General features: G+C 41.1%; 2 protein-coding genes, 1 long non-coding RNA gene and 4 other non-coding genes across 8 annotated transcripts; 4 read left to right on the top strand and 3 right to left on the bottom strand.

The window, feature by feature from the left end:
* Positions 1–100: 100 nt before the first annotated feature.
* Positions 101–236, bottom strand: LOC121628390. The gene has a single exon (XR_006008162.1). It is a non-coding gene; the product is annotated as a U11 spliceosomal RNA (small nuclear RNA).
* A 1035-nt stretch (positions 237–1271) lies between these two features.
* On the bottom strand, positions 1272–10445 carry rab42a (RAB42, member RAS oncogene family a). Its single transcript, XM_042011474.1, has 2 exons — positions 9823–10445; positions 1272–6954 (listed from the first exon to the last, which is right to left on the bottom strand). The coding sequence occupies exons 1-2, from the start codon at positions 10035–10037 to the stop codon at positions 6513–6515; spliced, it is 657 nt and encodes a 218-aa protein (XP_041867408.1). The 5' UTR covers positions 10038–10445; the 3' UTR covers positions 1272–6512.
* A 300-nt stretch (positions 10446–10745) lies between these two features.
* Positions 10746–12769, top strand: LOC121656469. The gene is made up of 6 exons (XR_006013397.1): positions 10746–10831; positions 11613–11675; positions 11901–11957; positions 12130–12177; positions 12390–12458; positions 12625–12769. It is a non-coding gene; the product is annotated as an uncharacterized LOC121656469 (long non-coding RNA).
* On the top strand, positions 11701–11837 carry LOC121628393. The gene has a single exon (XR_006008165.1). It is a non-coding gene; the product is annotated as a small nucleolar RNA SNORA16B/SNORA16A family (small nucleolar RNA).
* LOC121628385 lies at positions 12214–12344 on the top strand. The gene has a single exon (XR_006008158.1). It is a non-coding gene; the product is annotated as a small nucleolar RNA SNORA44 (small nucleolar RNA).
* Positions 12491–12564, top strand: LOC121628392. Its single transcript, XR_006008164.1, has one exon. It is a non-coding gene; the product is annotated as a small nucleolar RNA SNORD99 (small nucleolar RNA).
* Positions 12770–12809: 40 nt separating the features above from the next.
* On the bottom strand, positions 12810–23760 carry ctps1a (CTP synthase 1a). Of its 2 annotated transcripts, none has more exons than XM_042011470.1 (18): positions 23592–23760; positions 22122–22303; positions 21870–22040; positions 21682–21782; positions 19699–19815; positions 19535–19618; positions 18195–18275; positions 17969–18120; positions 17759–17891; positions 16340–16428; positions 16161–16255; positions 16016–16078; positions 14481–14524; positions 14299–14395; positions 14168–14223; positions 13954–14050; positions 13198–13342; positions 12810–13127 (listed from the first exon to the last, which is right to left on the bottom strand). In XM_042011470.1, the coding sequence occupies exons 2-18, from the start codon at positions 22297–22299 to the stop codon at positions 13037–13039; spliced, it is 1794 nt and encodes a 597-aa protein (XP_041867404.1). In that variant the 5' UTR covers positions 22300–22303; positions 23592–23760; the 3' UTR covers positions 12810–13036. The 2 variants fall into 2 exon arrangements, with proteins under 2 accessions (XP_041867404.1, XP_041867405.1); XM_042011471.1 differs by having other exon boundaries at positions 23676–23747.
* Positions 23761–23972: the final 212 nt, after the last annotated feature.

The following is a 23972-nucleotide window of genomic DNA, read 5'->3' as shown; positions in this document are numbered from 1 at the left end:
AAGATGAGTGGTCCTTAAGGTTCATTTTTATTGAAAAACTGTTATATAGCTCTTGTACTCTTTAGGGTATTCACCACACATTTCTTTTCACATACGAGATTGAGGCGCCAGGAATACTGATCACTAGCAGCCTCGTGCTTCAAAAATTATGCTTCCGAAATCTCTTGATGGCGATTCCGCAGAGGAAATGAGACACCCTCACCTCCCCTGTATCAAACATGATAGAAGCCCTTTTTAACGACTCGTTTTTTCACTGTACTATATAAACCAAAAGAACATGCCCCTAACTCAGAGTCTAAATTTTGACCATGTCCTCCTACAGCTGTCTGGTAATTTTAGGCGTTATTAAAACAATCACAAAATTCAAATTTAAACATTTTTTGTTGATATTAATAGAAATTAAACCTTTTATAAGTAAGATTTGACCGTTCGAAAAGCATGATGGGTAGAAAACAGGCGGAGTTAACTAGTATCGTTGTCTTTTATTGGATGCTGGCCGTGTTATTCTGTGCTGCTTTCAGGTGTTGTAGGAAACCTTTCTGTGTTCTTTCTGCATTGCATAGGAGTGCATAGATAGTATATGAAAGAGTAAGACATTTTAAATTTCATATACATTTGGTCTCCCTACTGTTTTTGTCCACATTTCGTCAATAGCCAATATTAAAAACATTTGAGTCTGTGTGTGAGGTTACAAATAATTCTGTTGGGGTTGGACACAATAATGAAGACCATAGTATTATGAAATAAACTAATTTAAAGGTCTGAACATACTCTCGTTCAAAACGAATGGGTAGGTGCTTCTTAACAATGAAATTAGCTGGTTTAGAGTAAATTAATGCCAAATATACTGTCAAATATATAATATAATATAATATAATATAATATAATATAATATAATATAATATAACATAATATAATATAATATAATATAATATAATATAATATAATATAATATAATATAATATTAGTATTATCATTATTAAATATTATTGTTATCTTGAAAACCCTAAATAATTCAGACTGACAAATTTAGGTCACAGTCCTTCAATGTGTCACAAGATGGCGCCAAACCCTTGTGTAAGGAAGGAAGCAAAGAAAGAAAGAAAGAAAGAAAGAAAAAGAAAGAAAGAAAGAAAGAAAGAAAGAAAGAAAGAAAGAAAGAAAGAAAGAAAGAAAGAAAGAAAGAAAGAAAGAAAAAGAAAGAAAGAAAGAAAGAAAGAAAGAAAGAAAGAAAGAAAGAAAGAAAGAAAACTCAAAACAGTCAAAGAGAATTTATTTGACATCTATTTATTTATTTAAACAATTAGTAAAATCACATTAAAGAAAAGGATAATCCCTTTTACATAGTATGTATAAAATAAATAAAAGTTCTGGAATAATATTGTGGAATGTGGCACCTGGAGACCAGAAGCTGTTCCATCTTGCGTTTGCAACCAAACAGCTGCTGATTCTGAGAAAGAAGACTGAACAGAGATTTAAAAATAGAATAAAATTAAATAAAATGGTGCAGTTACATAATTTTAAAATGTGCGTATTTGATTTCTTTCTTGGAAGTGCGGTAACATTCACCTGTACTTCCTACCCAACGGAAACCTGGCACAGCGCAACACTCTTCATTTGGTACAACTTAAACTTAAATAAAGGGAGTTCTAGTTCACTAGGTCGAAACATCCTACTCTAAAAGTCATTTTATGTTATTTGTTTTACAAAAATAAAAAAAATAATAAAGTTAATTCTTCAGCCCAACAAAAAAAAAGTTTACATGAAATTTTACTCTACAATAAAAACAAAATTATTAATTTAGTAAAAATGTCTTTGCACAACATTCTGGAGTGTAAAAATCAATGTGCTACACTGACTAATTAGACATTTGCAAACTACTAGTAAAGCCAGTGTTAGCGAAAGCTAACTTACCCACTTTCTAGATTCACATAGACAATTAGTGCACCATCTTGAATTTATTATATTAAACGAATATTACAGCTTCAGAAAGCAATCAGATCATCATATTCTACTCATAATGTAAAAATGGACACAGAATAAATTGGTTAAAAGCTAACTGTCTGTTGAATATGTCAGAAATGAACATTATTTATGCTGTTCCCTACATATTTATTGCATCTAAATAAATTTTGAAATGTGTGCAGAGTAAGTCATGATGTTATTAAGTCAACACATCCATTTTCTGTTTTATAACTTCAGTCACACTTTTTGGCTAAGAGACCTCAGACTGTGGTTTCTGTGGTCACCGTCCCCACAGCTGCTGTTAATGTGGTAGCACAACTTGTAAGATTAAAAAATACAGTTGAAAATGTAAATTAAATGCTTGGACTTTTCTCACTGGTGGTTTAGAGGTGTCTAATAATGCAGCTCTTGTTCTGAGCATTGAGGAATGAGAGTCATGCTCACTGGAGAGCAGCTTCCTGACAGCACACTATTAACATAGAATATTACACAATTTAACCCTGTATACATGAGAGATACAAGTAAGAAAGGTGGTGGAAGTCTTTATCTGCATTGAGGAAATTAAATGCTAACATCTGATTGTTGCACAAACAAAAACAGAGTGTATACAGGCCCCCGGTTTGATGGTGGTTCACCAGGAAGCTTCAAATTTGAATCTGAGCAGAAAAGTAAAAATAAAGGGAAATTGCAGATTTACCAGAATACATTCCTTATAAAATAACAGGCTGCAACCATACTGTACACTATATGTCCTAGATATTACATAGAAGTGAAAAATAAATAAATTACCTTGTTTAAGTGAGTTTGGTCACTTTAATGCAAAGTAAAATCTACAGAATGCATAATCTCTGTGTTTGTGTAAAGATGTGTTTTTGTGAAAGCTGGGTGGATCAGGTAATAGAGAGAAGTTATGGTCTGTTCAACATTCCAGGCTTATCAGCAGATTATCAGGCAGATTACAGCTGCCGCAGACTTCAGAAGAATTCATTTTTGCAGATATGTGTTCATTATAAATGCAACTTACTGCTCAGAAAAGAATGACTAACCTGGGAGAAGTGGCTAAAACAAAAATACTTTCACCAAAAGAAGCCATTTTACGTTCAGCTTTAGATTTAAGTTTAAATACTTTTCCTTTTGAGATTAATATAAGTGGCATCTGTTATGTTTTCAGAGCAGCTTTATAGAAATAATGAGAAAAAGGTTTTTTTTCTGAGAGTAAGTTGATTCTATGAATGTCTGTAACCATGTCTGGAGCAAAGAAGCTACTAGCTAAGCTTGCTAGGTGTGGAAAAGGAAGCAGCTAGCCTGGGCAAAAAGAGGAAATATGAAGAGGGGAAAATATATTTATGTTTTCATATATTTGGGTATCTTAGGCAATTACCAAGTTAGCAACTCACACAACACAACGCTGTTCTGTAGTTTAGAGTTACCTTGGTTTTAAAATGATGTTTTCATGCTGGAGCCGAGAAGCGAGTTAAGCGCAATCTTTGCAGACAAGCTGCTCTTCTGTTAAATGCAAGAAGAGGCATCCATCTATACATTGAGCCCCAGGCTGTAAGATTTTATTTTAGAAGGCATAGTTCCAGCAACAGTTAGCTAAAACCACATTTTATTGGACTGTTTTACCCACCTGGTCCATTACTCTTGAGCTGATTTTACCCAAGACATTGGTCAGAACCAACTGACAACATAGTGCAGAGGAGGAATATCGAAGTATTTTAAAGACTTTATTGAAGCTAACACATTAGCATGCTAGATGGACATTTCAGGTTCTTTAGTTTGGCTAACAGACACTTTGCAGTTTCTGGGTAACTTTTTTCTGTTAGTTTGTGTGTTGCTACAAGAAAGGCTTTGGAGAAAATTAACCTTTGCAGAAATGTAATCATTACATAATAAAATCAAGAAGACTATGTTCCTTTGTTCTGTGTGTGTGTGAGCTTCAATGAATATTGAGTGTAATTTGTGTCCCAATTTCCAATTGCTAGCAGAATGCTGTCTCATTCAACTCAAAGGAAGGACTCTCCATGGAAGAGGAAGAAGGAGGGCTCACTATAAAGGCCCATTTATGCTCCCTTATGTACGTAAATAGCAACATCCATTTCAATTGTCATATGTCACCGTCTTCATACTTCCATGCATCTTTTGCATGGAAAATGTTAATGTCTTTTCCATGGTTGTTAAGTCAATTCCTCCACTAGTGGTCAGTGCTAGGTTCAGAGTTCAATTTCGCGACATGTCATCAGTTTCAGACACCATTTTGCGGTGCTAAAATGCATCACTATAAAGTTGATTCCAACCGCCCAACACATCCTAAAACACTCGCATATCCTTTCTTTAAAAGCTCGCGCAATTTCTAGTTGCTGTGCTCGCCTTCAATCTTCTGCTTTTTTGTTTCCTTCTGGATTCCCTTCTTATCTGGTTTGTTTCTTCCACTGGTCGCATGTCAGTTGTTCTGCTCAGGACTGCCCCCGCGATTTCTGGTGGTATTGCTCCGTCTTCTGCGTCAAACAACAGATAGCTAAGCTCTGTAAAAACAGACCAAGTTACGTGCATAACCAACACAGAAGATGGACGAAACTGTCCACCCGTCTGTGTATCTGTCTTCTGCGTCAAGCATAAATGGGCCTTAAAGCTGCATTTATATTTGCGTGGCATTTGCGTAAGTCAGTTACGGCATCACCTCCCCAGGTGCCATGTAGATCCGTGTAGACTCGACGCGCACCTCTTCCAGACCTGACGTGCAACCCTGCTTTGCAGGCAGTTACACGGACGTACTTCTTTGTGATTGGTCAGTTTGGGATTACGCGTTTCTGGATTTCTGGATCTTCTTGCTGAATTTGTGTGGTAACCGCCATTTTTAAAAACAACATCCAAAGGATAAAATTGATGAGCGGCTGATCGAATTATTTCTTTGTTTGCCTTCACAAGCTCATAAAGACACTGCACCATGTTGGACGACATTGTTGTTTTAAAACAGAAAATATGTAGCAGAAGTGAAGTGAACCATCAAAAGAACTCCAACCTGGTGAGTTTACCGGCTGATACCACCCCTGCTGCCACCTTCAGATTAGAAGGAGAAATTGCAACACAATACCAAAACGATGCATTCCCCTACACTCGAGTGCGAGAGCAAATTCACCAGCGTCAGTTACCCGTAGCCGACCGCACGCAGACGCAAGTTTAAGTCCAGCTTCAAACTGGTTGCATCCAACTAGGCTGTTAAAACCCAGTTGGTAAGGGTGCTGTTGTACGTTGTCCCTGTGGTATTTTGACCAAACACCTTAGAAAAGCTTAACGCTTACTAAGCAACACGATGAACTTTTCTTGCTTAATTCACACCCAAACAGAATAGTTGTTTTAGTTGTGATTTTTTAATATAATGTAATTACCTCTTCTGTCTCCAGTCGGTGTAAAACAGCAGAGAAATGAGTTTGCCACATATGGCACAGACATGAGACATATTAATCCTGTCACTGAATTCTACAAAAAATGGCAATGAACTAAATACTGACATCCTGAATCTGAATGTTAACTTTTTCTTCAGTTATACCCAAAGTTCCTACTCTCTGTTATGTGTTTGGAACACATCATCAACCCATCCATGTATAACGGCAGATTTTATGAGTTAGCACATTTAAATCTTCTGGCCTGTGTGATATTTTTTAGGACTGAGCTTTAAACATAATTAATGGATGCTTACTGAAACTGCAAACGGCTGCAGGTGAAATTCAACCTTTTGTTTCTGTCATTAAAGGTTGATGACCAAGAGAAGACCCTGTTGCATGCTGCCCGCTGACGTTGATGTTATGTACAGATACCTTAATGGGATCGCCTATCTTAATTAGAATGATTTAATCTTTTATGTATACACTTTAATTACAAATAATCTCTATTTATAGATATTACTCGTCTATTCACATATGATGAAACTTCTAAGTCAGTTTGGCGTGAGTGCACACAGCTTACAACAGCAGGAGGGGCACACTGGTTGAATATGGAGATACTACAGTGTGAGCTGCATCTGTTCACACTACCAATTATTAATTAGGTTTCATTGACTGTTCAGTCTTCATCTCTGTAGTTGTTAATATTATTTACAATTTCAGAGTCACAACAGATTGCAGGAAATCATTGCACACCTTGACAGGTAGAAACCCACAACAGTACCATGGAATAAAAGTAAGACCAGACCCATAGCATTAGTCCTTCTGTACCTTCTTTGACCAAGTCATCCATTTGCTGCAGTACGGAGAAAATGAGAAATGGCAACAGTCTAAATTCCAAAATCACATGTTTTGTGGGTTTTTCTGAACAAAACAAGGCCCAAAACATCTTGACTCATGCTACGCCACATGGACAACAAGACACAACTTGCTTAGTTGTCAGAGTGACCCACACAAAAAAGGGCATAAATCACAAGGTGAGGAAGTGATGCGTGGTGATATCACAGGGTGCTGAGCCTGAGTGGTTCGATTTTGATGGACGGCTGTGAGACGAGGTGAGCTCACAGTGTGATGGGACAGTGTTTGGACACAAGCAGTTCTCAGTCAGCAATGGCATCCTTTTTCAGCAGAAGTGGTAGCTATCTCCTCCTCTTCCTCTCCTGGGTAAAGGACCTTGGCAGTGAGGCCGCTTTTCACGCCATCCCAGCCATCACGGGTGACAATCTCCCCCATCTTCATGAGCTCGTAGATGTCTCTGCTCAGCAGCTCAAACGCCCGGTCCACATTGCTGTTGCACTTGGCCGACGTCTCAACGTAGCGGATGCCCAACTCAGCAGCGAGCTGCTCTGCCTCATCCCGGCTCACCTTACGGTCCTTGTTGAGGTCGCTCTTGTGGCCAATGAGGATGTAGACCATGTGGTGAGGCAGGATGTGCTCACTCACCTCCTTGTGCCATTCCATTATGTGCTCAAAGGTCTTGCGGTTGGTGAGGTCAAAGACTAGCAGCCCTCCAACGGAGTTGCGGTAATATGACGTTGTGATGGACCTGATGGGAAGACATAACAATGACATATTAGCAACTGAAGGCTGAGTCATCCAAGCCACCAGAAAAGGAGCCTAAAACAGATAGCATTAAGTCTTGGAGAAGAATTTACTGTCCGTCTTTCAGGAAATATCTTGAGTGAAGTGAGACAAGTTCATGTCAAGCCAAAAGTGTTGACAAGTTGGGACAATTTTCAACCAAAACTGTTTTTTTTTTTTAATTGATAAAAGACATGTTGTGGAGCAACTATTTACTGGACTACTTGCTGATGTAACAGGAGCATTTCTGTTGCAGCCTCATCTGCTACTGGAGTACAGTGTGGCTTTTAAGATAAACAGCATTGGTTAGTGGTCTGAAATAAGTGTAACCTACAGTTATGATTATAACCTGGAATAGTCTACATCACTCATATTTCATTAACCTCGGCTTTAAAAGTGGTGTGTAACCTGCGGAGGTAGTTGGAAGGGAGGAAATACATATTTATCAACAGGTTAAGACCAAACCAATGCCTTAATCAATTGACTTTAAATCATAAGCTGACTAAAAAGAAGTGCCAGGTCAAGTACCTCTATAATGCTGTTCTGACATTTGGTACTTAGGCTTACTGCTGCAAAATACCCAGCTGTCCTAATTTTACTAAGTTCATACCAAAGGCTTAAGCCTCATTTATGCTCCCTTTACGTGCATAAATAGGTACATTAGTTGCAAAAGTTATTGAACGTTGCTGCCCTGCATGCATACTTTACATTGGCATGGTTGTTAGGTCATACATCCACTAGAGGGCGGTGCAGAGTTCAGTGCTCACTACTGAATTCTTATGTTAGTTTCAGACAAAAACAAACATGGTGTAGATGGAGATCATGATCATGCACTTTCTCAGAAACAAGCAGTCTGTGTGGTTATTAAATGCATCCCGGCTTCTTCTTCTTCTCTGTTCCTTAGGCTGGCTGCATGTGAGCTATACTGCACAATCCTGGCCTCGTGGTTTCTGGTGGACCTGCACCGTTTGCTACGTCTGTAAACTGACCAAAATATGTACGTAAAAGATAGTTTGCAGATAGTCTTAACATCTGTTAAGCAGATTTTTCCTGCATTGAGACTGATAACAGGATAAATTTTAAGAGCCTGACATGGCTCTGAGTCTGCTCTGCGTTGGTTGTACGAGCAGTTTTACAAACACACGTCAACCTTTGGTGCCACTTGGGGCTTGTCTCTAGATACTGTATGTGGGGTATTGGTTATACTTGCTAGTTTCAGTGTGGTTGTCGAGCCTTTAGCTTGGTGATGCTGCAGAACTAAAAGTAGGAAAACAAGCACTTTGTGGAGGAGTGAAATTAAGTATTAAAAGGAAATTAAGTTCACCTTTGCCTTCCACCCATTTATTTTGTTTTTAATCCTGGGAAACCTACATATGACATCCATCTTTTTGGAGGCCTGCATCTGTGTTGGTTGCATAACCACAATCCTCCACTCTGTGTGGGGTGAGAGCTCTGCAGACACATTCATATGTTATAATGAGTCCAGCTTAACTTGTGTGAATGTGGTCATGCTGTAGACTGTTTTTACACCACAAGGCCAGTTTGTTTGTGTCCAAATGTGGTTGATCTAAAACCTGTAGGTTTTGTGTGCACAGATGCATTTCCCTTATCCAAAAATATCCTAACAGACAATAGATGTTATTACCAGGTATGAATGGGGTTCAAGAGCCTCCTTGGTCAACCTATGGCACTATACTGTAATATAATCACACCAGATTTCTTTTATGTTGGTTTAAAAGGTGCAGATTCAAATGTATTGCAGACATACCCTCACTGCCACTTTGTTAGGTCCACCTGTTCATTTCTTTTATTTACACAGATATCTAACCAGCGAATCACATGGCAGCATGTAGTCATGTAGACATGGTAAGGACGACTTGCTGAAGTTCAAACTGAGCATCAGAATGAGGAAGAAATAGGATTTAAGTGAATTTGAACGTTTCCAGAGAATGGTCTGAAGAAGAGAAAACATCCAGCGAGCAGCAGTTGTCTGGACCTGAATGCATCAGAAGACCACACCAGGTGCCTCCTGTCAGGTAAGAACAGGAAACTGAGGCTACAACTACTAGCAAGGTGGATCTGATAAAGTAAATGTATTTGTGCATTGGTGCAGAAAAATATTAAATTTCCCTACTGAGGATGAGGAAAGGTTTCCATATTTTGCATCTGTGGGCATCACTCAGACACAGACCCTAATCTGTAATACACGGTTTAAAAACAGCTGACTGATTTCACATACACTTACAGGAGAAGTGAAAGTGTAAAGCGTGTTGAAGCCTGCAGGAAAACACTCATCAGAAGCTTGGGCTTCAAACGGGTAAGATGATCTAAGCGCGAAGCTGCATCTGAGGACACCAAAGTCCTTCAGAGAAAATCATTTCTGAAACAAGGAAGTGTGTGAAGCAGAGGCAGCAACAGGAAAGATGAATGGAAAATAAGCACACCTGAAGAATTCATGTCTTGAAAAGACGTGTCATCCCTGCGTTGCCCTGGAGACAGTGGAGTCAGAATGTAAGGGGATCAAACTGAGGCCTAAATATGAGGAGGCTGCCCATCATCCGTGAATGAGTGATGCAGCTCGATATGCGCTGTTGTTATACAGGCCGGGGGCATTAATCTCACCCTGACCCTTTTCTACTCACAGACATCCTGAAATGCGTCCCAATGGGACAAGAAATTTCCCTTCCTTTCATACAAAAGGTTTCGTTTGAAAAGAGCAACAAACGCGGCAGCGACCAAAGGCCTCGTCGCGATTTACCGTCAAATCTCTCTGTCTCCGCACGTCAAATCAAACCTGCACCATTTCCCCACCTACCACCATTGTTTCCCTTACCTGAATCGCTCCTGGCCGGCTGTGTCCCAGAGCTGCAGCTTTATTTTAACCCCGGGCTCAATTTCAAGCGAACGGGCATAAAAATCCACCCCGACCGTCGGGTCCGCCACATCGCTGTAAATTCCGTCCGTGAAGCGTTTCAGCAGCGACGACTTCCCCACCGTGGAGTCCCCCAGTAGGATGATTCGGAACTGATATTGCCACAAAATATCCATGGCATGACTAGAAGATGAGATACTGCGGTGTGTGGGTGCGTGTTTGTGTGCGTGCGGAACAAAGCCCTGTGCGCGCGGCGTGTTTACACGGAGCCCCGGCTGCTGCTGCCGTCTGCTCAGGAAGAGACGCGGAGCGCAGTGACCGCAGGAATCATGTGATAGACTTACCTATGCTCTCGTGATTTCACCCATGTAAAACCATAAACCTGCTGCAGCCCTGAATGAACCAGTTGTGTGTTATGAAAGACACTTAGCAAGGTCTTAAGCTGCGAGAAAGCTTGGTTTATTTGTTGGCACTGATTTATCTTTTTTAGTGGAAATTTTTCCATGTACTTCAATTACCACAGTGGAAGTTGTATATCGCGCGCATTGCCTCTTAAAATTTGAAGCGACCGACCAGTAAAGTTGTGTAGCTGTCCGTGGTTCTGAAGCAGGTTAAAGATCATTCTCCTCAAGCTCGGGCCTGGATGTTCTTTATAGTTTTCTCTTTAACACAGTTATAAACGTTTGCCCCATGCAATAGAGGAGAAAAGCAAGTCTAGGAAAGCATGAGAATCTTAGTTGTGGGATTAAAGTGTTTAAAACTGGCAGTAAACTTCGCAGAACAGCTAAGTCCCCAAACCCCCCCCCCCCCAAAAGAATACATTTCCCATGATGCAAGATGTCCACGTGAACTACACGAGCCAATCAGCGATCGACTGATTGTGCTATATAAAACTAGCGGCCGCTAACGCCTTTCCCTCTTTACTCCCTGTCATCCGCGGTGAGGCGGAAGAGTTATATACAGCTTTTCGGTAAGGCTGAAGTTAATTTTTCAACTTGTGGTTTCCATGCTTTTCTTTTGAACTCACACTTAACTTGTTTTCTTGCGCATAACAACTTATCTTAACTTGGAAACATAGCATTATTTTCTAGATTAAATGCGTCAGTAGTTAGCTACTACTTAGCCAAATGCGCTAGCTTGTTAGCTAACATTTCCAAAGATTCGCTTTAAAGCAACTACATTATGCTGCAGTTACGTCTTATGCCTACACTGTTAGATTTAAACAGCATTAGCTGTTTTACTATCAATTAAAACTTGCCTTAGTCAAAATTAGAACAAGGCCTTGTTTCAGTTTAGCATCGTGATAGCTTAAATGCTAACGTGTCTAAACCACGTGGCCAAGTGGAGCGTCCTTGGCATTCCTCCTTTTTTTTTTTTTTTTTTTTTAATCAAGATGACTTTTCTATAAACTCCAAAACATCGAAACAATGTTACACTGACCCATGTGACATTCTTCCTTTTTATTTAGGCGTAAGCACTTAGCAGATTTGTATAAACAAGGCTAACAGAATGGCTTATGGATCACGAAAAAAAAAAAAATTAAGTCATGTAAAGGGGACTTGCAGTTTAAGTTAAGGAAAGCTCAGCTCAGGAAAAAAAGTTCCTCCATATGTTAACTTAAAGTCCAGTGTGTCATCAGGGTTACTTGTTCAATAGAAACTAATCTATTGAAATGACTTGTTTTATAAAAACTAAAGTGTCCTGACATTCCTATAAAAGATCCACAGTTTAACCATCTTCTCCTTTTGCAGGATCAACTGAAAAACAGCAGCCTATCCATTCTCTGCAACCATGGTCACCTACACAGAATGCAGGTGAGAATAGTCTGCGTTGTTGGCCACAGGCTCCAATCGAAGCCGTTCATGTTTCCACGTAACAGCGAACGGTCAATAGGAAGCCAAGATGAAGACTTCCACCGACGGTCGCTGTTCAGTTCAAATGTAACTGTTTCAGCAACATTTAGGGGAAGGACACTGACATTTAAGTGTATTCATCAGTCGAATGCGTGGGATTTCTGACTTGATTCAATCTTCTTGCAGATTTTCAGCAACCTTAAAGCAGCAGGAGGAGGACCTGGCTACAGATTCCTCTTACAGGTAAATAACAGCCCAGAGCTGGGATGCATTTACTCTAACAGGCTGTGATGACAAACTTGCCCTCACTGAGATTAATCTTGATTGATGTTTTATGTAGCTGAGCCTTTAATTACCACTCCTACATTAAAATAACTGCTCATTTCCAGTTGCTAACTCAATGTGTCTTGTTTAGGTGATGGACCGAGCTGATCCAGGTGCAACAGAACTGTAGAGTGTCGAGGTAATTTTCTCTGTAAATTGATGGGGTTTAATATTATGGCATGTTATCCTAAGGGTCTGAGCTTGTTTGTAGCTCATGGCTCTCCAAGTGCATGCAAGAAAATTGGGTTGTCTGTGACTGCTGTGGCCAGTAACTGCCTTCAGTAGCCACTCAGCTGTCCTACAGACCTTTACAAGCAACACATTACATGTCTAACTTATTTCTTCTCGTAGGCATTAATCTGCTCATGACATCCCATTGCCACTGTCCAGTGGGGGTGCACGCACATCTTCCACCTGACGGTACGTGTTACAGAAATCCTGTAATGACTTAATGTGATCAGTGATGACATTTTATTACAATGAGGACTGTTGGATGACTCTAGCGGATATGGGACTGAGATCAGGCTGCCATGACTGTATTCAGAAAATGTTGCTGATGAGGACTGACCTGAAGTTTGTTTTCTAGGTCCAGCAGGATGGGGGGGATGATGTGCTGGAGTCTGTTGGAGCATGAGGAAAAGTTCTGAAGACTGAACCGGAACTAAAGGAGCTGAGTTTTAATGAATGTAACCTTAAACCATGTTAAATGCAGTGCAATAAAAGGTGAACTCCATTTTTATTTTTTTTTTTTGAGTCTTTATTTCATTGTCCCTCCATGTCGCATAAGATCATTTCAGACAAACTATAAAACTGCACAAGACTACAGTAGTATATTTACAATAAGGCCACAACCATAGAGGGATGTCTGTAGGACTGGATCTGGAGTTCTCCATGCAGTTTACTGAAGGAAGGCAAGGTGGATATTCCAGAAATGAGGGGCCACATGTGACCCCCAGCTGCCTGTATTTAGTTCATGACACTAAAGAGCAGGAGGAACTTCATGCAGAGTCAGTTGTGATTGCAGGCAGTTTCAGTTCTGCTATTTCTGAGTCGGGGGTGCTGCTGCCGCTCCGATCGCTGTATGTGTCCCTGTAAAGACAGCGCTTGCATTAGTCTCCATATTTTACTGCATGAATAAGCTGATGTGTCATCTAGTTACCGTGGAGACAGGCGGCAGCCCTTCTGTAAGTAGCTCTGTAGCTTCCCTGCAGCAGCCAGAAGCAAACCCAGATAGGGAGGTGATGGTTTGATGGGGCGAGAGGTGAACTCGGGGTGGTACTGCACTCCCACAAAATATGGGTGATCTGAAAAGTCAGATTTAGTTTGAAGAACTTTCCTACGTTCAGGTCATTTAGATACATGCAAACTAACGGAAACTATCATGGCCTGGACCTGCTGAACCAGGCCAGGGTACGAGCCACCCCACAACCATAGAGGGGATCACTGCAGGAACCATCAACACCACCACCTGGACAAGGTGACAAGGACGATGTTTCCGTGCATGCATACTGCATTATTTAAAAAAAAACAGCAGCGCCGGAGTGACAACGCAGGACTGGAAACAAACGTCTTCTCTTTGGGGTTGTGGCTCTAAAGTTTGGGATCTTTGTGTCTTTCGTGGCAGCATAAATGTTTCACAAAACCTGGTTGTGCTTTAAGGGCCTAAATAAATGAAAGATTCAGCAGCACACAGAAGACGGCGGTCGTCTGTCGTCATAAACAGGCCCGAGTTTGCAGATGCAAGCTGACTCGAAGGACAGCACTCGCCCTGTGAAGAAAATTCCCCTCAGGAGCCTGTTCTCAGGCCTTTGTGGTTTCCTCCACCCAAAACTCTTATCATGGAAACAAGAGGCCAAAACTCAACAAAGCTTTTGCGCGTAAACGAGGCCTAAAGGAAAAAGAAGATTCTGGTTACCATCCAGTTCTATGACCTCCATCCTCTCTCCTTCCACATCCTGCCCAACGAAGCGGAAACCTTTGTCTTCAAAGTGATCTTTCAGCTCAGGATTGACCTTCACAGGAATACACAACTTTTTAAAATAATGTTTTTAAATAAATAAAAACAGAAAACTTTCTATTAAAAAAAATAAAAAGTTTTTTTAAAGCAAGGATAGAGAAGTGATTGTTACCTCAAAGCGATGTCTGTGCCTCTCTTCCACATATTCGGCATCTCCGTAAAGTTTACCTGGAACGCAGAGCAGCTGTGAGCAGAGGAAAACCAGACCAGATGCTGCATCAGAGACCTGAAGGCTTTTCTTACGCAGTACGCTGTTGGTGCTTTTGAAAATGGTCCGCCTCTTCCCGAGCCTCATGGTGCCGCCCATCTGGCCGGGGTTGTGCTCCGGCATGTCGATCACCTGAAGTTCAACAAGAGAATGTGGATCAAACACGGCAGCGCTGCAGGCATGAGTCAGATGGATGCTGGACCAGAGGGAAACCTACCACAGGGTGCTCTGATTCTGGGTGGAACTCAGTGGAGTTGGCATCTAAACGTGACACAGGAAGACATTCACATGACCAAATGTTGAGATTTCAGGTACCGTGGCAACGCCTCTAAAAAAGTAAACTTTAAAAACCTTTTAATCTAAAATGTCAGAAGCTTAATTCTGAGCATGTTATAGGAAGATATGATAAAAACTATAGAAGGAATTAAATTAATTATAAAAAACACGAAAATGCCAAAATACAGCATTAACCATATTTTTATTGAAAATGGCCGACTTCCTGTTTGGTCTGTGAGCTTTTCTGTAGGTTTGACCAGACGTCATCCATGGCGGATGGGGCTGAATGGTGTTAAAACCACAGAATATCTGAAGGGTGATCACCTCAGAGCGTCATTCTGAGGTAATCACATTACCTCAGAATGACATTATCTTATTTCCACTTCCCAAGCACACCCCTCACAAATATCCTTTTACCATCCAGTAACAGGTTCTTAATTTGTGCAGTCCTTCCGGGTCTGGTAGTTACAACAGCTGCTCAATAGGGGGCAGTAGTGCCTGAAACAATCACTGAGCAAGAAGAAAGATCCAGAAAGAAGAAAATCCAGCTCATTGATTGGCCAGGACATAAAATAACATGTTTTCGGCAAGTAAAGAATGAATTTATTCAGTCTGGTTTCTGGTGTTACTTTGGTGTTCAGACCTGATCTGGTTTCCGACCAGTAGCAGCAGAGGCAGACAAATATTCACCACGTTGATCTACGTCACTTCCTCTCTTTGTTTCCCTGAATTTTCTTTCACACTGTAAGCAAACACACCAGAGTTCACCTGGAAGTGACCCAAGAATCCCAGTTTACAACCGAACTGGAGTTTCTGCACCAGAGTCTGAATGAGCATTCACACTGCTCCAAATGAACCGGACTATCCGTGGAAGCGAGCCAGTGTAAACAAGCGGCACTCCTTTATTCTTGGAATAATAAATATCTTCAGCCACCTTCACACTGGTCCTGTTTGGTCCACTTTAAATAAATCCTGGTCCACGTCTGCACGACAGAACAGTATAGATCACTCCTGCCAGAAAGCATCCTTCAAAATGATAACAAAACTGTATCTAATTATTATTTACTCAGAAAAAACCCTAAATAAACAACAAAATTGTAATTTCTCTCTGGGATAAATGAAGTCCTTTTCATTTCTGCAGACGGTTTGGAGCCGTGTGAACGCTCATTCACACTCAAAGTGACCTGGAAGGATTTCTGTTTTCAAACCAGCTGTTTTCCTTCTTGGCCAGCAGGCGTGTTGGGAACAGCGCCCCCTACCAGCAGCTGTTGTAACTGTGTGAAAGCCAACCAAAAGAGCAAACCTCCAGACGATCTGGTGTGAACGTGGCCTTTCTCTCCACCAGGATGTGAACAGGGATGGAGGAATGTTGCATTCAGATACCTAAAATCATTACTTGGTGGGAAGTTTGATGAACTAATTAAATCCTGCTGCAGACAAAAGAAAAGCTCCAGTGATCATTACAGAGAGCAGTACCTGTCCAGCCGAGGACATTCCTGGCAAACTCACAAACAGCCAGCTGCATTCCCAGACACACTCCTGTGGAAACATCAAGCAGAGTAACTGATGCTGCTATGCCACTTTCAACAACAGGGAGATCCTCTGGACGACGATCTCGTACCTAAGAAGGGCTTTTTCTGTTTCCTGGCCCAGTTGATGGCGTGAATCTTTCCTTCAGTTCCTCTGACACCGAACCCTCCAGGAACCAGGATTCCACTGAGGAAAGAATGAAGAAAAAAAACATGTCAACAAGGCTGATTTTTACCAAAACAGGACATGCTGTGGACGTGTAAAACTCACTCAGCGCTGCAGAGCTTCTGCCATGCCTCGTGGTACTTCACCGGCTCATCCTGCAGAGTACTGGGCTCCAAATGCGCTGAATCTATATACTGACAAGAAGAAACACAACTTACACGCTGAAATCAAACCTGCATTCCTACATGACTCATTTTACTGCCTCCTTCTCCTCCACAAGGATCAACATGAACATGAGTGACAACAAGACAGTCTGCACTGTTTCTTACGCTTCTGAAACACCTGTTTGGTTCACGTGACAAACTGCTGAAGAAGAAGAAACTGATGAGCAACGCTCACATCATCAGGCCAATATTTCAGAAGCAGGACTGTGAAAACATCTGGAATGGCAAAGTCATCCCAGATGCAAACACAGCCGACTGCAGTCGGATCAGACTAGCCAAATCCCTGCAGTTACCTGTTACCATGGTAACCGTATAATACAAAAAAGTCTTTGCATTTGCAGTTCAAAGATTAAAAACACAATAAGTAAGATTTTATTTATACAGCATCCATCTCGATGAAAATTACAAAGTGCTTTCCAATGAGATTCAGTTCCAGCCAGAGCAGATCAGACCTGCTGCAGCTTCCTGCAGCCACTTCTAGACTTCATCGAATAAAACTAAATGTCTCCCCTGCTCACCTCAGAGGACAGCAAAATATCTGGTTCCTTGCTTTTTTAATAACTTCATAATTCTGCATCATTTTAAGTTCTGTGATGCATTTCATATTTATAGACTTTTCAAATTTGGAGGTCGAGGATTGCGAGTCCTCTAACACACCCTCCAGTCCCCCTTCGTCTTTTATTTAGTTCCAGGTCAGTGTATTTTATTATCAGACTAGATTATTGTTGTCTTAGTAACGCGTTAACTATATGCAATCTGGCTAAAATTTGCTTTGGAACTGGAAATTAACAGGAAGTGATGTCACATCCATGGCTGCATTAATCCAAATAAATGTGTTAAAGTTTAATTGTATGCCCTTTCATTAACATTTGTTTTTTTAGAGGTGTAGGATATTTCTACTGATGTTCTACATCAGTTTAATTCACTGTTCAGCTAAATACATGAGGTACTCCTCACAGAAAAATATCAGAAACCAATATATGCAAGTTTTGGTACGGCTGCGCTACTTTTAAATAATCTGCATATAATTTGCACATTGTGGAGAACTGGTCTCTTCTCCAGGCTGGCTGTCAGTTCAGGTGGAACACCTACAAACAGGTGTGTCTCTTTTGTGGTTCATTAACTGCATTTAGTTGCTTAGGATGTTTAGTTTTACCAGTTTAAAAGGTCAGCAGCGCACATGATTTATTAATCTGATAAACTGTTGAGCAATTATCTGACATATTTAGTTTTAATCTCTCATTTCCAACATTAGCCTTTAGGCTAAAAGACTGCGAGCTTCATGTCTGTGTGCACGTACCTTCACCTCCAGTTTGTGGCTGATGGCCAGAGCAGAGTGCTCCAGAGCCTTTATAACAGAAGCATAGGAGTCGGAGAACTTGGTGTACTTCCCCACCAGAGCTATAGAGCACTGCTCCAGCAGCCTGTCTGACCTTTGGAGGCAACACATTTGTAAATGTAATTTAGTCTCTCAAGAGGGGAATTTGTAACTCTTCCATCCGTGACTCACCTGTCTGACATCTCCTTCCACTTGGTCAGCATCTTCCTGGGTTTGGTCTCGATGGGCATGTTCAGCCTCTGGCTCAGGTAGCTCACCACGCCCTGGTCCTCCAGCAGTAAGGGCACTCTGTAGATGGATGAGACATCGTGCACGCAGATGACCTGGAGCGAGACGGGTTGGTGGGTTTAACGCTGCAGAGATTAGTCAGGGTCTGCTTCACCAGAGCTTCACCCACCTGTTTAGGTTCTACGTGGCAGAACATGGAGATCTTCTCTTTGACAGAATTCTCCAGAGCGGTGGTGCAGCGGCACATGATCTGTCACAAAGACCCGGGAAATGAAGCTTTAATGAGGGGACCCAATCTTTATAGCAAAGGAAGGATCGATAAAAGATAAACAGCAACACTGGTGAGAACTGGTCTCTGGTTTTCACTAGTTTTGCATTTAACTAGGGTCATCCCTGGACCCTACAAGGGTCGCATAGTAGGTTGATATTGATCCATTCACAGATATTCGTGACACAAGTTTTTCTTGAATATTAAAGACATTCTTTTATAACTATTATAAAAGAGCTGGATGGGGCTATTAAAGGTCCTAACCCCTCAGCAAGAACGGGATCTGCTCCTTTGTGCAGAAACAGGATGAAGACCAGCAGAGCCCAGCAACATGACCTCCACACGTTTGACTCCATGACGGTGGCCTGACTTCGCCTCGTGGTCCCTGTGCAAGATATCTTGCTCTCACATTAAATAATTATGCTCTTGATTAAAAAGGAAAACACCTCCATATCTGTAACCTTTCCATCCATTCTCAGCAAAATCCAGAGTTTATTATTTATTCTGAACAGAGGAGATTTAGATGGAATGAAAGTTTCTGGTTACTCAATTATTTTGTTTTGTTGGCATCAAACAATAGAAATGCTTTAAGTTAAATACCTATAAGGACTGTTCATATGATTATATACATTTTAGTGTTGTGAAATGAATAATATGATAGTACATAGATAATAATAATAATAATAGTTATAATAATAATAGTAACAATAGTATATTTCTCTGACAAAAGTTCCAAGGAAACCTATAACGGTGACATCCCTGGTCCAGGGATCCTCCTGGAGCACAGCAATGCCCGACCTCGTGTGGTGAGAGTATGGAGGTGGCTCAGATGGTAAAATGGTAAATGGTCTGTATTTACAAAGCGCTTTTCTGTAGCTGGGATGATACCCAGCGCTTTACATCATACATCACATTCACCCATTCACACACTGATGGTGGAAGCTGCCATGCTAGGCGTTCAACCACGACCCATCAGGAGAAATTTGGGGTTTGGTGTCTTGCTCAGGAAGACCTTGAAATGAGCTCCACAGGCCGAGGATCGAACTAGCAACCCTCAGGCTACAAGACGACCGCTCTACCCACTGAGCCAATGCTGGTGCATCCTGGCTAAAAATACTGTGCAAAAGGTCATGTGTTGTTGATTATTTTTACTTCAATTTAAGATCTGCAAAGAACCAGGTGGCCATGTTTGTACAACCTCATCCCTGAAACGTGCTGCTCCGTAACAACAACTAGCTCACCAGGTCAGGAGAAAGGCCGAGGCCTCTCAGCTCCCTCACGCTGTTCTGTGTTGGTTTGGTCTTCTGCTCTCCTGTCGCACTGGGCTGTTGACGTAACACAGACACATAAACATGATGGTAACATCAACGTTTCCCTCCGTCGTCCAGCGTGAGCGCCGTCTCACCTGCGGCACGAGACTGACGTGGATGTTGCAGAAGTTCTCCCTCTTCACTTTAAACTGGAACTGCCTGAAGGCCTCGACGAAAGGCATACTCTCGATGTCGCCCACAGTTCCTCCCAGCTGCAAACACACATCGTTTCATATCAGGATCCAGCTGTTATTACAGCAGCCCAACACATGATCACATGATACTAAACAACACATACACATTACGCAACAAATACTACGAGGCAAGTTACATAATAAATCAGACATTAGCAGCCAGCTATAATAACAAGAGCAAACGGAGTAATTATCTTTCTGACTCCAGCTTCATCACTTCTGTCTCAGGTAGGTTTTCCCCTCTCTGGCCTCACAGCTGCTTTTAGCTCTGATTTTTCAGATAAATCCCTCATTTGTAAAAGATAATAGTCTGTTATTCTTCTGAATAATACACAGCTCTAATTGCATGTTTGTGATTGGTCCTCTGGTAAAGAACTTTGTTCTTGTTTTCGAGGCAGCAAGAACAAGAAAAACATTTGTCCGTGGCAGGGCGGATTGTGCACGCAGCGGTGTCCGTGTCTTAAATGCCACATGTAGGGCTGGGCGATATGGTAAGAAAAACATCACGATAATTTCCCCCATATTGATCGATATTGATATTTATCTCGATATATAATTCAATAATGATGCCAGTTTGAAAAGTATAATAACTTCTGTAACCTGAAGAAACCAAAAGATTCACTAGTTGAACTTAGTTTATTAACATAATATTATATAGTATAGTGTAAAGAACAACACTATAAACTACAACCCAAAACACAGAACAGGTCCCAATAAAGGCCCTGAGACATTTAAATACTCAACTGTAAAATAAAAGTGAATAAAAATGATTTTGTACAGTGAACTGGTTTCAAATCGCAAAATGTTGGAGGTAGAAATCGAAATAAAAGTTGCAGGGATGCCACTTGTCGCATTTCCAGTCCTGGTTGGCACCAGCCGACAACATGCGCAGGCCGGCTTCGTCTGTCGTCACTTTTCAAGTCGCCAGTTGGTCTAATGATTGGTCGTTTTTTACTTCTTTTCTCTTTCCCTCTATATTTAAGCTATAAACTAGTTTTCCTGCCTTGTTTGGTTTCATTCTTTACAACACAACCTCACGTGATTTCAGTTATTTTTTCATCCTGTATTAACACACTGGACCAGCAATCACACAAAAAACTATAAAAATTGGTCCGATTTCAAACAAAAAAAAGCAGTGCTTCAAAAATCTCTGATATAAGCACTCCGATAAAAGGAGTCCATTCCGCTCCAGCATCGTCATTAACAGGCCGACATGTCTTAAAAACAGAATCTCCACATCATGGTGGGCTGCAGACAGCAGAGATGCAGGACGGGTAGTCATCCTTTCAGTTAACTATTGTTCTTCTGCTCTTTTTATTAGCGTGATTAGTTTATTTTGTTTACACTATTTTTGTGAAGACTAAGAGCAATGACCACATTGTTTTGGGCAGCCAGTGAAACTGAAGCTGTGGACTCTTAACTGAGCAGTTCTCCTCTACCACACACTGACAGTAAAAAACAGCTCAAGTGACTTTAAAAATATAACTTTTCCTTCAAACAGGAAGTGACTTTTTTCCCAACCAATCAACGGATTGCAGTGTTTCAAGCTCCACCCTTCTGGGTCGGGTCGGACCAACAGAATGGTCCCCACAAAGTAGGACGGGTTGGGTCGGATATTAGGGAACCCTTCCCAGTTTCATGTATGGAAACATAAAAAATGCGTCCCACCCTGCCAGTGGAAACGGGGCTTATATGTGTCACATCTATTATCAAGATCAACGCTTCTGTAATTTTGATCCAACCCTGAGATTAAAATCCTCCCGCTGCCACACCAACATCCCACAATTACTTCCTGCTACTGAAATTACCAAAACATATCCAGTTAGTTTACTGGATACAGCATGTTAACTTCGAAATGTTAGTTCTAAACAACAGCCAGCTTACCTCTATTACACAGACTTGAGGTTCTACTTGATCATCATCAACTGGCACTTTGGCCTGTTTCACAACCCACTCCTGGATTGCATCTGTGATGTGTGGCACCACTGAAAGAGAACAAAGTGCAAAAGTATTCACAGTTAAATACTAATCTTCAGCCTGCCCCACTTTTCCCAGCAAAAGTAACCGTTTACCCTGCACAGTCTTCCCCAGGTAGTCCCCCCTCCGCTCCTTATTGATGACTGACTGATAGATCTTCCCTGTGGTCAAGTTGTTATCTCTGGTCAGCCGGATGTCAAGGAAGCGTTCATAGTTCCCCAGATCCAAGTCCACTTCACCACCATCGTCAAGCACAAACACTTCACCTGGACACAGTCCGAGAGAACCAATCACAACACACGCATTACATGCAGACATGGTCTTTACGCTCATCACTGCTGTCGTACCGTGCTCATAGGGCGAAAATGTGCCTGCATCTATATTGATGTAGGGGTCGATCTTGATGGCTGTTACGTGCAGACCACATGACTTGAGGATTGTACCCACGCTGCTGGCGATGATGCCTTTGCCTATGCCCGAGATGACGCCACCGGTTACCAGGATGTATTTCATCATTCTGCTCATTGATCTGGAAACACATGGCTGATTAGAACCGATCAGTAGACCAGAAAAACAAAAATCAGACAGCTGACAGTTCCATTGTGTTGGACTTTGAACATTTGTCTTAATCATTGGAAAAATCACAAGAAAATTGGAGAAGAGTGCAAAGTTTGAATGGACCTTAAACTGGAGCTCTATTCTCTAGGTAAAATGTCATTTTCCAGATGTTTAGAGTTTTCTTGAAGACTTCAGCAGGTTGAATCACTTCTCTTATACAGCAGTTATCACCTGACCAAACTCACTGACAAATCTGATGGAAGCCACGATGTAGCTGAGAACTCATTTACTCAATATTTAGATTCAGAGTTATTCAGTTTTATGTGAACAACGTAAATATTTTTATGTTGTTGTTTGTGAATGTTGAGCCTTTTCAAATAATATTACACAGGAAAAACATTTAGAAAATCATATACTTAACATGGTACAGCAAAAATTCAAACCAGGTACCAAAAAACCAAGTCTCGCATGATTTGTAACGTGAACCCCAAAGAAACGGGAAGAAAAACCATTAACGGTGACTCTCAAAACAAATGTTCAGATATTAGATAAATAAAACAGAGCGGGTAATAATTTTATATCAGTACGAGGAAATGGGCCACATTAAGTTTCTAATATAAGTAAATAAAAGCAAACAAAACCCTTTGTATATCGGAGGCGCCCGTTTTTCACTCTATATAGTCCAAGCGGGCGGGGAATTACAAACTAAAGGAAGAAGTAATGCAACCGCCCGTCCGAGTTAACGCTGTATACAAATTAAACGACACAAAACTATCAGCGCCTGCTCAGTTAGCTTTTGGCTAATAAGAGTTAACATCAAAACAGGAGTGTCTGTTAGGCCCCAAAACCAAGACTTCCACCAGTGTATATGGTGAAAATTTACTCATTCAACATCTTCTGAACAAAGTCCTACCTTGTAGTCAGATGTGATGCAAGTATTCGCAAATACTTTTGTCAACAAGTTAGCAAAAACACGTAACCAAAACGTTTAATTTCCTGTTTAAAATTACAGACATTACTATGCACGCGTGCCAGAGTCGTTCGTAGTGACAGTCTCTAACAACATAATAAACCAACTTTTATTACTAGACAACTTGTACTACTTAGGTCACTTTAACGAGTTATTCGATAGCTTTCCAAAAACAGTTTTATTTTGAGCAATTTCTTACCGGAAGTTCAACACCGTTACTTTATATAACTTGGCAACAATGCTGGCAAGCTAGCCAAAAATCTCTACACAGCATCAGATTTCCACTCACCAAAATACTCCAGAGCCAGTGCGTCTTCGTTAAACAAATTACAAGTAAAACAGCCACAAAGTCGTTAGTCGGAGAGAAACTTACGACTCAAACCCGCGCCTTTTTTATTACAGAGCTCCCCTACAGTCCCACCGACCCTCAAACAGGCCACACACGTGTGTGCAGCGCGACTCGCTACACATCATTCATGACGCTTTCGTCAACACAGAGATGCCTTCAAGTACACCTCGGAAAGGACTGGGGCCTGTTTGAATGGCGTTTCCACATCGGATTTCAAATGTTGCTTTGCTTCATTTTGACCAGTTTTCAGCGAATTCTTAAGGCAAATTAATATAAGAGTTTGCCAACCAGACATATTGACCCGTTTTAATGATTTGCAAA

This window comes from Melanotaenia boesemani, chromosome 17 (assembly GCF_017639745.1).
Source record: "Melanotaenia boesemani isolate fMelBoe1 chromosome 17, fMelBoe1.pri, whole genome shotgun sequence".
Lineage (NCBI taxonomy): Eukaryota > Metazoa > Chordata > Actinopteri > Atheriniformes > Melanotaeniidae > Melanotaenia > Melanotaenia boesemani.
The sequence above is the reverse complement of the archived record's forward strand: the minus strand, read 5'-3'. Positions and strand labels throughout refer to the sequence as shown.

Bases quoted from the DNA above. Each gene is read 5' to 3' on its own strand.
- rab42a (XM_042011474.1), bottom strand. From the start codon at position 10,037: ATGGATATTTTGTGGCAATATCAGTTCCGAATCATCCTACTGGGGGAC. The intron at 6,955-9,822 runs GTAAGGGAAACA...TCTTCCCATCAG, and splicing joins GCCGGCCAGGAGCGATTCAG to GTCCATCACAACGTCATATT.
- ctps1a (XM_042011470.1), bottom strand. From the start codon at position 22,299: ATGAGCAGAATGATGAAATACATCCTGGTAACCGGTGGCGTCATCTCG. The intron at 19,816-21,681 runs GTAAGCTGGCTG...GTGTGTTTGCAG, and splicing joins CTCAAGTCTGTGTAATAGAG to CTGGGAGGAACTGTGGGCGA. The intron at 19,619-19,698 runs GTGAGACGGCGC...TTACGTCAACAG, and splicing joins ACGTCAGTCTCGTGCCGCAG to CCCAGTGCGACAGGAGAGCA.